General features: G+C 45.3%; 1 protein-coding gene across 1 annotated transcript in view; it reads left to right on the forward strand.

The window, feature by feature from the left end:
* LOC126443040 (neuralized-like protein 4) overlaps positions 1–13,503 on the forward strand; it is a 279,279-nt gene that overhangs the window by 178,754 nt on the left and 87,022 nt on the right. The window contains 4 exon segments of the mRNA XM_050090885.1: positions 64–230; positions 8,439–8,560; positions 8,645–8,761; positions 13,123–13,303. Coding sequence (XP_049946842.1) covers positions 64–230; positions 8,439–8,560; positions 8,645–8,761; positions 13,123–13,303 — 587 coding nt within the window.

The following is a 13,503-nucleotide window of genomic DNA, read 5'->3' on the forward strand; positions in this document are numbered from 1 at the left end:
TATGGCTCCTAGCTCACTACAGCCCACTGTGTACTAACTGAGTTTGCATTGTGTGTGCTCCAGGCAACGAGGTGCAGAAGAACGGGCGCACGCTGCAGCACTGCTACTGCCCCAGCCTCGAGTGGCTGACGGTCGGCGACCGCGTGGGAGTCCGTCGTGCTGCCGACGGGGCCCTCAGCTTCTCGCTCAACGGCGAGGACGTGGGCGTCGCCGTGCCGTACGTGCCGAAGGTAACTGCCGGCGGACGGCGACAGTTGTGCCCTCGGCGGGCATCTGGTCGTGTCGTTTTTCCGGTCGAGTTCTGTTCTGCCTTACTGATAGTGTAGTGCGATTGTGACTTCGTGCAAATTTCCTTACGAGAAATTCAGACCACTAGTGTGTCACACTGACGGGCAACTACGGGGTGTCTGTAAAGCTCCTCGCCATTTTCCAGTCGAACACTTCACTGCTAATTAAAATGGTGTGAACGTACATTGAGAAATTTGATGCTGTTCAGTACAAATAGAAGCATGAGCCCCAGTGTCCCTTTGTAGCCTGAAGTAGTCACAAGCATACCTGGCCTCGTTTCCTCCACAGCTGCAAAAAATACAGCCGGCCGAAGTGGCCGTGCGGTTAAAGGCGCCGCAGTCTGGAACCGCAAGACCGCTACGGTCGCAGGTTCGAATCCTGCCTCGGGCATGGATGTTTGTGATGTCCTTAGGTTAGTTAGGTTTAAATAGTTCTAAGTTCTAGGGGACTAATGACCTCAGAAGTTGAGTCCCATAGTGCTCAGAGCCATTTGAACCATTTTTTTTGCAAAAAATACAGTTTTTCAACTGTTGAAGGTTATCGATTTTCGGTCGATATTCCTCAGACTCGTGAAAAGTGTCTGTAAGATAGTGCCCGGCAGTTGTGGAAAAATGGGGAGTTGCTCTGTCTTGCCAGTAGTTGACAGTATCCACAGTGTCGTCATAAATTGACTGTGATTCTTAAAACTGTTCCAGTAGTTAAATATAGATATTACCAGTTAACCACTTATTGTTTACTCGGCAAAGACTGTAGTGGTATAACTGGGCACTTTTTAGTCATCAGACACACAAAAAACAAATATATGTCCTCACAATACAGTGGACGAGAACGGAAGAGCGATGTTGCTAGCATTAAAACGAGAGGGGTAATGTAAAAAATCTGAAGGTACGTAGTTTTTAATTATTCCGCTATCCTCTCGCATTACGTTAATGTGGCATAATACTAATTAATATGTCTTTGGTGCACTCGACTGGCACCTATACGAATTAATATATCTCATTTGTCTTTGCAGATAAATCCTGTAGGTACCTACACAAATAGAACTGGAGCTTTTTGATAAGTATGCACTGGGAGACAGTATCAGAAGCTCTTCTCAAATCCAGAAGGTTATTTTCTTATTCTCAGAAGAAACATACATTTCTGCGATGGTGGTTTGAACTGATTTTAAAGTAGAAATATGATGTCTGAAACCGTATTATGGCGAGCCAAGTGGATTATATTGCTCAAATTGCTCATTCGACTGTTTGTGCATAAAGCAACCGATAAATTTTGATATGTTTGGTACAAGTGAGATGTGACAATAGTTATCAGGAGGTGCTTTATCATTTTTCGTGTGGATAGGTGTTAAAATAGTAATTTTGAGGCAATCTGGAAGATTTCTTTGTAAGGCATACAGTTGGTGATTTTGGTTACTGTCTGTAGAAATTCTTTTTGACTATTATTATTATTATTATTATTATTATTATTAGTAGTAGTAGTAGTAGTAGTAGTAAACCTGTCAGTGCTTTGCAGTTGCTAAATATATATGGGAAGTGGATATATGTTTTAATCTCCTCCTCCTCCTCCTCCTCCTCCTACTCCCCCACCCCTCTCCCCCCTGTCCCCAATCTCTCATGTTGCCTGGATCCTTGTTTATTGTTTTTGCCAACAAAACCTTTACTGGGAATTGAAGTTTCTTAAATTGAATGGATGAATGAGTTGGGATCATTGGAACAAGGGGTATGAGAGACCATTCCTGTGACTGGATCTGAGAGAATAGTAGCTTCAATGACAGCATTTCACATAGTTTTAATCTGCGAAAGGGCAGGATTACAAAGTTTTGGACTATTCAGATTGCGTAGTTGTATTCTAATCGTAAGCTGGTAAGCTATAAATAAGACATTCCTGTTTCTCCTTAAATTCGACTGCAAGAAAGAAAACAAAACACCATATTGTTGTTTCAAAATTGTTGTTTAAACTTATATGTGAGGAGAAGCAGTTTGTGTAATGGTTTAAATGCCCTACTACCGTACTTAAAACTGACTCCAAGAAAGAAAATGAAACCACAGCGGTCATAAAGCTTGCTGCCTGGCATGAGCAATGTTTGGTAACGTGTGTGTTGCTGTTACTATCATCATCAACAACAACAACAACAACAACAACAAGAAGTTGTGCAGTTCCCAGCCAGTGTCTGGAAGTGTAGGGCTCTCCCGTCTTCTGTCTCCCACCATCCCTACATCTCCACATTGATCCAGTCTTCTCTTCTCTCCATCTATGCAACAAAATAAAAGGCTGATTGTCTTCAAGCCATACGCTTCTGCTTCCTTTTACATACGATTCATCCTCATTGGTGGCTGGCGGGTTCCTCCACTTCGTATTCGGCGTCAACAGCTGTTAGCCAACTATGTCGCCCACGTCCGTTGTTCGCCCCGTCACCCTAACTATCGTGTCCTTTTCGCCGATGCGGCAGTCCATCTCCCACACCGGCGGCTGCGATCAGGCCGTACAATTGGGATCCGTGTTTGGTCGCTCCTTAATGAACTCGAGTGTTTGCCTCTTCCCTCTGCTTTCCAGGTCTGCCCACATACACCACCTTGGTGTCTTCGTCGGCCGCAGCTTCGGCTGGAACTTTCCCGATGGCCAAAAGATTCAGTTCCTCCTTCAGTCTTGCGCCGCCAATTCCTTGCTCTCCTAGGCGCATACCGTGCCTCGGGGGTTATCTATACAGATGGCTCGATGGTTGATGGCTGTGTGGGGTACGCTTATACTTAGGCGGACTATGTAGACCAGCGCTCCTTGCCAGACGGCTGCAGTGTTTACACCGCAGAGCTAACAGCCGTTTTTTGTGCCCTTGAGCATATTTGTACCCGCACTGGAGAGTCCTTTGTCACTTTCAGTGACTCCCACAGTAGTCTGCAGGCTCTTGACCAGTGCTACCCACGCCATCCCATTGTTGGTGCCATCCAGGGGGCCGTTCACGCTCTTGAACAGCGTGGTCGTTCGGTGGTGTTCGTGTGGACCCCGGGACACATTGGGATAGCGGGAAACGAACACGCCGACAAGTTAGCTAAAGAAGCCACCCGCAAACTGCCGTCGGAGATCGGCCTCCCGGCAACTGATCTCCGATCGGTGTTACGCCGTCGGGTCCTTGGGATGTGGGCAGACGAATGGCGCACTCTGTCTGTACCCACCGAGCTGCGGCAGGTAAAGGTGACCACGACTGTTTGGGGTTCCTCCATGCGGGCCTCTCGCAGGGATTCTGTTGTTCTGTGTAGGCTCCGCATCGGTCACTCTTGGCTGACGCACGGTCATCTGCTGCGTCGAGAGGACCCCCCTCATTGTCGCTGTGGTGCAACCGTGACAGTGGCCCATATATTGTTGGACTGTCCTCTCCATGATGATTTATCATCTCTTTTAGGTGACAATGTCTCTATGGCAGATCGTGTTTTAAGTTTTATTTGAGCAGGTGGGTTTTATAGGTCCATTTAATTTTATTACATCACCCTCTTTTGAGCTGTATCTTTTAATTAGTTTTGTGTTGTAATTCGACTCCATCCTAATCTTTTAGGCTGGAGGTTTTAACGTGTTGCAGCGTGGCTGGCTCATCCTATTATTTTCGTGATCAGCCAGCAACGATCCTCTGCTGTACAGTTTTAATTCTTTCTGCCTTTCTTCTCTTTGTTGTTTTTGTTGCTGTGCTCCGTTTTCCGGGTTTCTTTATTATTGACCTTGGGGATTTTCTTCCCCTGGAATTTTTATCTTGTGCTTCGAATGCCTAATGGGTGGTTTCACTGTGCTCTGTGTGTTTATGAAACAAGGGACCGATGACCTATGCAGTTTGGTCCCTTTAATCCTCAAACCAACCAACCTCATTGGTGGCTTTTTGGGATCACATTACTGCTACACGTGTCACAGTCATCTGCAGAGTATACATGTAGATGTAGAATTATCTGTCTATCTCAGTGTCTGTTTGCCGAGTACTTTGTCTGTCTTTAATTTTTTTTTTAACTTTTATAGTAATTTCTAATTAACTCTCACCTTTCTCAATTTCTGTAATCTGCCTAATGTCGTGCTCAGTTGAACAGTGGAAAATATGGGATGGAATAATAATGGGAAAAGGACAGATTGCTGCTCACCACTAGAGGAGGCATTGAGTGGAAGACGCACAAACTGAAGAAAGCTCTTCAGTGCTGAAAATCATAACGGCCTAAAGCTAACTGTTATCAATTTTGAGATTGTAGCGCGTACAGGTGCTCCTGACGTGTGTCGGTCTCTTGTCGAATTACTTTTATCTGTATCTGTCAATCCACATTGTTTATACGAACATTGTCCAAAAGTTGCCTCACGGATTTCTCAGATGCCGATTGCCGTAGGGGGCGAAAGCACGGAGTGTAATTTTGTTGCTTCGCACTGCTCAGTTGTCATCTTTCTTGTTCCACCCTCCATGAAGCGAGGGAAAACAACTGTTTATAAGCCTCCGTACGACCTCGATTCCACTTGTCTCGTCTTCGCAATCCTTTCACGTGTACATCAGTGGCAGTAGGATTATTCTGCAGTCTGTTGCAAATGCCTGCTCATTAAACTTAACAGTGTTTGAGGTAGTGGAAATTTCTTTACCTGTCAGTAAACTATTATAAAAAAATGAAACACATACTGCCAACCTTGAGAATTTATTTTTTGTGTAGATACCAGTTCCGGCACTTCAGTGCGCCATCTTCAGGTTTCAGTTCGTGCCGAAGGGGTTATTGCGGTACATATTTACGATGCATCGGTGGCCGACGTAACTGGCTTACGCGGACTACCTGTAACTGTGATGTCAGCACTCCGACCGTTGACGGCCAACTGATCGGAATGCTAACATCGCAGTTACAGGTAGTGTCCATAATCGGTTATGTCGGCCACTGATGCGGTTATATATGTGGGTGGAGGTAACACCGTCAGTGTCAACTGAGTCGTGGAGGTAGCGCACTGAAGTGCCGAAACTGGTAGTTACACGATAGATAAGATTGTAAGGATGGCTGTAGGCGTTTCATTTTCTTAAAATAGTAAACCGCCGTGGTACCCGAGACGTCCAATCGAAAAGATGGACGTACAAAAACCTATTGGTAAACGGTTTAGCAAGGACACCTTTGAGGTTCTTCAGTGCATTCCTTTAATCTGATCTGTTGGGAATGCAAACACTTAAAGCAGTGCTCGAGACTCGGTCGCCCCAGCGCCGTGTACAAGGTCTCCTGTATGTGTCGGATACACTTTCCTAGAATCCTTCCAATAAACCGAAGGTGACCGTTTGCCTTCACTACAAATGACCTACATGCCCATTCCGTTTTGTGTCCCTTTGCAACATTGACCCTAAATATTTAAGAGACGTGACAGAGTCGAGCAGCACAGCACCTAGAACGACAATCGGTCACTTCCGTCAATTGACGGAACTTTCCGTGCCGAGATGAGAGTGGCAACAAACACGATGTAATACAGTCTCTTCGGGCACGCTTTATCGGTGGTGTTGCCGTTGTACCTTCATTTCCTAGAGATAGGTTTCTGAACTGACGGTCGCATAGTCATTTGTGATAATTCCTTTCACATTCGAGCGTCATCCACAAAGTAAGTTCTGTTTCTATTTCTGTCTGCGACAGCGCTACGATCGCAGTTCTGAGCATGCGCAGAAGTTACTCCGACTCGAGGAGGAGACGTGTACACCATTTTCAGATTGCTGCTGCCGACGTGTGCTTTGTAGTGCTTCTTTATAATGTCACGCGTAATTTAAAATGTCGCCGTGTGTGAAATCAGATCTGTGGTTCGTTTTCTAAATTCAAAGAAAGTTAAACCGAATGAAATTCATCAGTAAATCTGTGAGGTTTACGGGCAAATTGCTAGGAGTGATTCAATGGTTAGAAGATGGGTCAGACTGTTCGATGGAGGACGTGATAAAGTTTAAGATGAAGAACGAAGTGGATGCCCGTCTGTGGTTACTGATGAACTGGTTCACAGAATTGAAGAGAAGATTAAGCACAACTGTAAGTTTACACTTAGTGCCCTCCCTATAGAAGTTCCGCAAACCTCACGATCTGTCCTCGGTGGTCGACACTTCGACGATGATGGCAAGCTAAAAGGACACGTTATCACACGGTCGAATACACAGGTGGCAACCTTCTACGAAGAAGGCGTACAAAAACTTGTTCCACGCTATGACAAGGGCCTACAAAATTTCGTAAGCTGTATAGAAAAGTAATGTAGCAGTTGTAGATTTTTGTACAATAAATATTTTTTCTGTATCTGTACACATTTGTTTTATATAACCAAATGAAACTTACTTTGTGGATGACCTTTGTTTTTTGATAACTTTTCCACAATTGTCAAAGTGTGGACCCTTCCCGTGAATTCCTGCACCTTGTCGTTTTGTGGTAGGTTCGTGTTGGTAACACTACATCTCGACACCTGTGGTCAGTTTTTCTGTAACCCTTTCAGACATCAATTTTTTGTGCAGGAAGGACACTTTTTCTTCGTGGTTTAATGCTCTTGGGGTCCTTTTTTTTTTTTTTTTTTTTTTTTTTTTTGCAAGATTTATGCAAAAATGTGTGCCCATTTTAAAATCATGCAAAAATAACAATCATGCAAAATAACAATCATTTGTACAGTGGAATACAAGTAACTACCCAACCACTTCCAGGTGTTCTGGCAGTCACAAAGCGCTGCGCACTGCTACACTGACTTGTTGAAGTATTTTTATAATGGTGCCCAAAAGCTGGCAGGACTGACTTGTGTGTACATGAGGTTTCCACTGTGGAAAAATATTTCTGTTGCTAATAAGAGACAGTGAAATTTAATGTACATAGTTGAAGCGAGTGGGTACGAAAGGGGTAAGAAATGGTCTACATTTTGCATTTCACTTCAGTTGCAGCGAGTGCCATCGTTCTCGTTCGGTAGTTGAGGTTTGCGGTACATACTCTGCACACACATTTCTCTGCTTCAGAACATTATGTATCGAATGCACTTCATTACTGCATCAACATAACTCGTAAGCCGGGAATGAAGTTAGTCTCGGACCTTCTCAGACGGATAGCGCGTCGTTGTGTAATATATGTAAAAAATTTCTTAATAGGATCAAATACAGATTTAGAATAGCTACTAATCAAATTTTCACTGACACTAACAAGTGGTTTAAAGCTAATTCACTGTCTTTAAACTTTCAGTACAATCACTATATGCAGTTCAGAACCTGTAAAGTTTTCCTTCCAGCATGTGCATAACATACGAAGACATGCAGATCGAAGAGGTTGACAGTGTTAAATTTCTGGGATTAAAACTCAATAATAAATTCGTTTGGGAAGGGCGTATCACAGAATTGCTTAAGCGCCTAAACGAGTCTGTATTTGCAGTGAGAATGATGTCAGATGTAGGAGAGAGAAATATAAAAACACTTGCTTACTTTCATTCTCTTATATCATATGGGATCATATCCTTGGGCAACTCATCAAACCGAGCAAAACATTCTATGGTGCAAAAGTGTGAGATAAGAATAATTTGTGGTGTGAATTCGAGAACGTGATGTAGGAATCTGTTCGAGGAACTTTGTATCGTAACCTCTCCTTCTCAGTATATTTATTCCTTAATCAAATTTGTTGCAAGTAATACATCTCTATTTCCACCCAATAGCTCAATGTGTAGTATGAATACTAGGAATAGGAACAATCTACATAAAGACCTTAAATCACTTACCTCGGTACAAAAAGGGGTCCAATATTCGGGAACACACGTTTTTAATAAATTGCCACCAACCATTAAAAACTTGGTTTCAGATCAAGAACAGTTTAAACAGAGTTTGAAGGACTTTTTGATAAGCAACTCCTTCTACTCTATAGATGAATATCTTAACAGAGACTGTTGGGCCAGCTTAAGTAAAAATGTGCGCTTGATTTCAGTTTTGACAGCACTCGGTCACAACAGTCAAGATTAGGTATTTCGTGAGTGATAAATTTATTAATAGTGCATAACAACGATTCATTCTGACAGCGTGTTAATTCTGTAAATATTAGCTGTTCCAGTTGACCACATCGTATTCACCTATTTCGAAAATCTCCTGACAAATGTTTTACGTTATACTTTCTGACACGTCCCACACCCACGAGAATCGTCTCATCTTTACGATATTCGCGCGTCTCCCTCCGGTACAGAAAGTCTACGCGGTGGTGGACCTGTACGGCAAGGCGGTGTCGGTGGCTGTGACGAGCGTGGGCGGGCGCGCGGGTGCGGTCCCCACCTCGCCCGGCCCGGTCGGCGTGCCGCCCCTCGCCGCGCCCGAGATGGCTTCCTCGCTGACGGCCGGCGGCACCGGCAACGGCGCCGACGGGGAGGACGGCGAGGACGCGGCGGGCGGCAGCGGCAGCGGCAGCGGCGGGCCGGACGACAGCCTGCGCTCCAGCCGGCTGCACGACTCGCTCGAGATCCTGCTGGACACCGCCGAGCCGGCGCAGCCCGCGGCCGACAGGGCTCCACTGTGAGTGTGCCGGCAGCGTTACTTTAAATGTTCGGGAGTGCAAAATTCTACGTTTGACAAAGTGCAAAAAATGCTATCCTACACCTACACAGTCAGAATCGGTCAGCTCGTACAAATACGTGGATGCGACAATTTCTGTGTAGTGGTTAATAAAAAAGAGAGAGAAGAAAAGAAAAGAAAATAAAAGGTTGAAAATGTGGGAAGAAATGGTGAATAAAAAGGGGGTTTTAAAAATCGTTAATGACCGTGAAAAAGGGAAAGGATGAAATGCAAATCGGACTTCGTATTACAGAAAAGTTATCAGACTTTGTGATTCGGAAAAGCTATTACCGGGGTGGTCCTTGTGGCGTTTCTGAGCAAAAGTCAAACCAATCTCCACAACAAAAATTATTTGAAAAAGAACAGAGAATAACAAAATGTGATTAACAGGGGGAAATGGCGTAGATAAGAGTTCATCCTTTACCATGTTAACATGTCTTCCTTCGTGTGGCTCCAGTTCTTCAAAAATCTCCTACTTCATTTCTGCGTGAAAAGTAGTAGCTGCTCTGAGATCTTGCAATCGTCCAGGAATCACTAATTTATACAAATCAAAATCGTCTTGAGACTAAACGCAATGTATTTTATGTTGCTGCTTCCATCCTCTGAATTTCATACAAACTTCCACAATACATCTGCACACCAATAAGTTGTTTTTCGTCTTAATCAGACCAAGTATAGCTAATAAGTTTTTACGTCTGCATTAAGCTTCCGCTCTCGAGAGACACAAGACGGATAGCAAAACAAAAAGAGTTACATTTTTAGTACCTTCATTTTCTTATATGTTTTCTCTGCCGTCAAGCGCTCATACAGCTGCTACGGTATAATTTATATCTGAGGGAACGAGTGTAGCACAGCCAAATTCAAAGTCCTGCTACATGTGGGTACGAGATATCGTACGGTCGCAGCAGCGCAGTCGTAGTGAAACTGTGATACGTCAGTAACAGTCCGGTCACATTAAGCTGACCACTGCCCGTGTTCGAAGTCTGTGTGCAGTAACACGGTAACAACTCGCAGACGGTAGGAGGCGGCATTAGCTGTATAGGCTGCACGGAACATCTCGGGAGGACACGGGAAACGGTGCATTTTTTGTCTAAATGTGCAAACGGGACAGTTTATCTGACGTCTGAAAGGGCACAGTCGTCTGCTTTTGGTCCGAGGGTGGAAGTTCTTCCCATACGGCTGAGTTGTAGACTATTTGCGTGCCGCCACTACCGTGCGTGGCAGAATGGTGCTGAGGCGGGAATGTCGCGTCACGGGCGACAGGTGACGGGGGCGAACGGTGGTTACGGAGGTGTCTTCGGGCAAATAGATGTGAGACTGTCGAGCAACTGGTCGCGTGGACGAACTGACAGGCTGCTGACAGTGTCTCTTCGACAGACGTTTGGCGAATTTCGCCGCGTACGGACCTATGCGGCGGGTGCCCGGTTCGTGCACTGCCGTTCACTGACGACGAATGCCGTAATTTGCGTGCCGGCACCGCAAGTGGACATACACCGAGTCGTGACAGGTGGCCTTCACGGACAAGAGGTGGCGCAAATCGTCTCGTACCGGGAGGGATCATCACGGTCCGGGGAATGTTTTCGTGGCCTTACCCGACCGATCTCGTTGTCATGGAAGCGCAGTCGATCGACGTGAGTATTCGTCTATCCCGGAGGATTCTCACTGTGTCTTACTGTTCACTATGCACTTATGTTTTCAGTTTATCAAACTCACATCCCCGAGTACTGGAAACATTTAAACTACTGTACAACACCACAATACATCAAAGCTGGGACATACACAGTTGTTTATGAGACTGCAATATCGTCAATTTTCTGAAAGAATCATTATGTTATACTGAACGTGACAATACTGCAACCTACATCCTTCTCCATCTGCCTAGTGTATTCATCTCTTGGTCTCCCTCTACTATTTTTACTCCCACCCCGCCCCCCCACTTCCCTCCAGTACTAAGTTGGTAATCCCTCGATGCCTCACAACATGTCCTATCTACCGATCGCTTATTCTACTCAGGTTGTGTCACAGATTTTTCTCCCCTCTGCTATTCAGTACCACCTCATTTGTTACATGACCTACCCATCTAATCTTCAGTATTCTTCTGTAGTACCACATTTCAAAAGCTTCCATCCTCTTCTCGTCTAAACTGTTTATCGTCCATGTTTCACTTCCGTACATTGCAACACCCCAAACAAATATCTTCACAAGAGACTTTCGAAGACTTAAATCTATGTACGATGTTAGCAAATATCTCTTCTTCACAAACTCTTTCTTTGCCATTGCCACGCTACGTTTTTCATCCTTTCATCTTCAGCCACCATCAACTAAATTCCATTATCCTGGTTTTATGTTGTCGATGTTCATCTCATATACTCCTTTGAGGGCACCGCCCATTCCATTCAGCTGCTCTGCCAACTCGTTTGCCGTCTCCGGCAGAATTACAGTGTCATTGACAGACCTCAGTTTTTATCTGTTGTCAGTTAACTTTAAATTCTACTCCCTTCTTTGTTTTCTTGTACTTCTTATACACTTTGTATATTTTACATAAATGTATGGCCTAGGTCTAAAAATAAATAATATCCTAATTTTGTAGGCTGCTGTAGATGGGAGATTAATCTGCTGAAACCGATAAAGCTAAATAACAATACCTGTCGAAGTGTTTTTCTTCTCAGTTTAGGGTTTTATGTAGCTGCTGGAGCAGAGTCAGAACATTTCACGAGATCTTTCAGCTGACGTAATACCTGACGTATTTGCCTTTTTCTTTTAATTCGGTTGCCACAGTTGATCATCTCGAAGTAGAGGTCCGGCTAATCGGTGCCACTAAAATCCTACGTGTAGCCGAGGAAAGACTTGACTTCTCCTCGTTTTGCAGCTGTTATTGGAACAAAATAACATAACTTCTACTGGTACTGTCAAAAATCACATCTTCTACTTCCATTTTACGAGCCTGTATTTCCTCGAACAGGTGTACAGATCGTTAGAGTGACTCGTGAATTAGAGTAGAAGACAACTTCTCATACTATCGTTGCACCTCGAAGACTCACCGTGATGTTCAACGTTACAGTATGTTTCATTTGTCTTACAATCATCTTGTCCTTTGTTTTCGTTATTGGAGAGTGGAGTTGCTCTCTGACAGTCTGGCCCTGCCCACAGCAGGTGAAGCCATTTACTCGCCACCACAGCTCGCCATTTTCTCATATTCCACACCTCCCGTTTGACGTCTGTGTTAAGTACGAAAACGTACACCTCTGCGCAGTACGTGTTCCGTGACTTACTCCCTACTTCCTGTTTTTCTGTGACAATCGTCTTCTCTCCTACTACACGAGGAGTGTGAAGTGCCGCGCACTCGACTGTGCAACTGACGACTGAATTTTGCTTAAAAAACATTGTATGTCGTATTTATGTCCTCGTTCTAATCGGTGTTCAAAGACACAGTGTGTGGCAATGCTCCACTCGCAAGATTGCTGCCTCCCCTCCCTCCCTCTCGAGCATAAACAGGGCGGCGTTGTCACTGTGGGCAGTTATCAGTTTGCCTTGGCGAGTAATACGTGTAGATAAATATTTAGATATAGGGTCAGTGCATAAGTTCGTAGCTGTTTTCCATAAGTTTAATAAACGTGACACACAAACATAACAGAGACTTCAGTCATCTTTCTCTGTTTACAACAGTTTGCCGATGCCGGGGTAACTTCTCGATTCGGCGACTGTGGAAATCGCATTCTTTTGAGGTGAAGAACTGCTCGAGCCACGTTCGGATCCTATTTTCGTCCGGAAAGACAGTTCTGTGAAGACTGTCAGATAAAGAGTGGAAAAGCTGAAACTCTGAGGCGTGAGATCACGCGAAAGAGCGGAATGACTTGTCTACCCGACTCGTGTACAGTGTTTCCTGTCCGCCTAGCAGAATGCGGGCAGGCGTTGTCGTGGAGTTGCGTCACTTTACACGGTCTTCCCAGTCACCGTTCCCGGATTGCGTCTGCGAGACATCTCAGTTGTCGGCAATAAACGTCGGCAGTGACGGTTACACCTCGAGAAAGCAATTAGTTCTAGACCACTCCGTCAGTGCTCCACCGGCTGCGCAACATTATCTCTTGTGGATGTGGGCAGGTCTCCGTACGGCAAGTTGCCGCTCTGTTTGAACTCGATCGTTCCTTTATTTTATTTACGTTAGCATAAAGTCCGAGACTGTAGCACTGTCATTCAAAACGGAGACACTACGAACTTGTGCACCGACCTAATAATTGATGATCGTAAAGTTGATTATTTCTAAAATGACCTAATAACGTCAGCACACGAAGTCTGTCTATATCTTACGTCACGATGCCCAGTGAACCGACGGGGTCGGAAGGCGACACCTGCGAAGACGTCCCGGTCGTCAGGGAAGTCGCGGCGGACGACGGCGCCGCGGAGCTGGCAGTGGGCGCCGCACCGCCAGAGGACCGCTCGGAGAGGACGAAGGGCTCCGGCGGCGTGTCGTCGTCCGACAAGGGCCAGCTGTCTTCCCGACAGGTGAGTGCGGAGGCCGCGCACCTCCCGGAGCTGCCGGCCGTGCCGCGTGTACCCGCCACCGAGCCTCTCCGTTCGCCCGGCCTCGCCTTGCCAGCCAACTCGTGCCGGTACTCGAGGAAGGAAATAAGAGTGCTATGCCGATTTGTAGTAGAGCCGTTTTCCGACATTATGAAATATCTCTGAGGAAACTGTCGACTCAC

This window comes from Schistocerca serialis, unplaced genomic scaffold (assembly GCF_023864345.2).
Source record: "Schistocerca serialis cubense isolate TAMUIC-IGC-003099 unplaced genomic scaffold, iqSchSeri2.2 HiC_scaffold_1420, whole genome shotgun sequence".
Taxonomy (NCBI): domain Eukaryota; kingdom Metazoa; phylum Arthropoda; class Insecta; order Orthoptera; family Acrididae; genus Schistocerca; species Schistocerca serialis.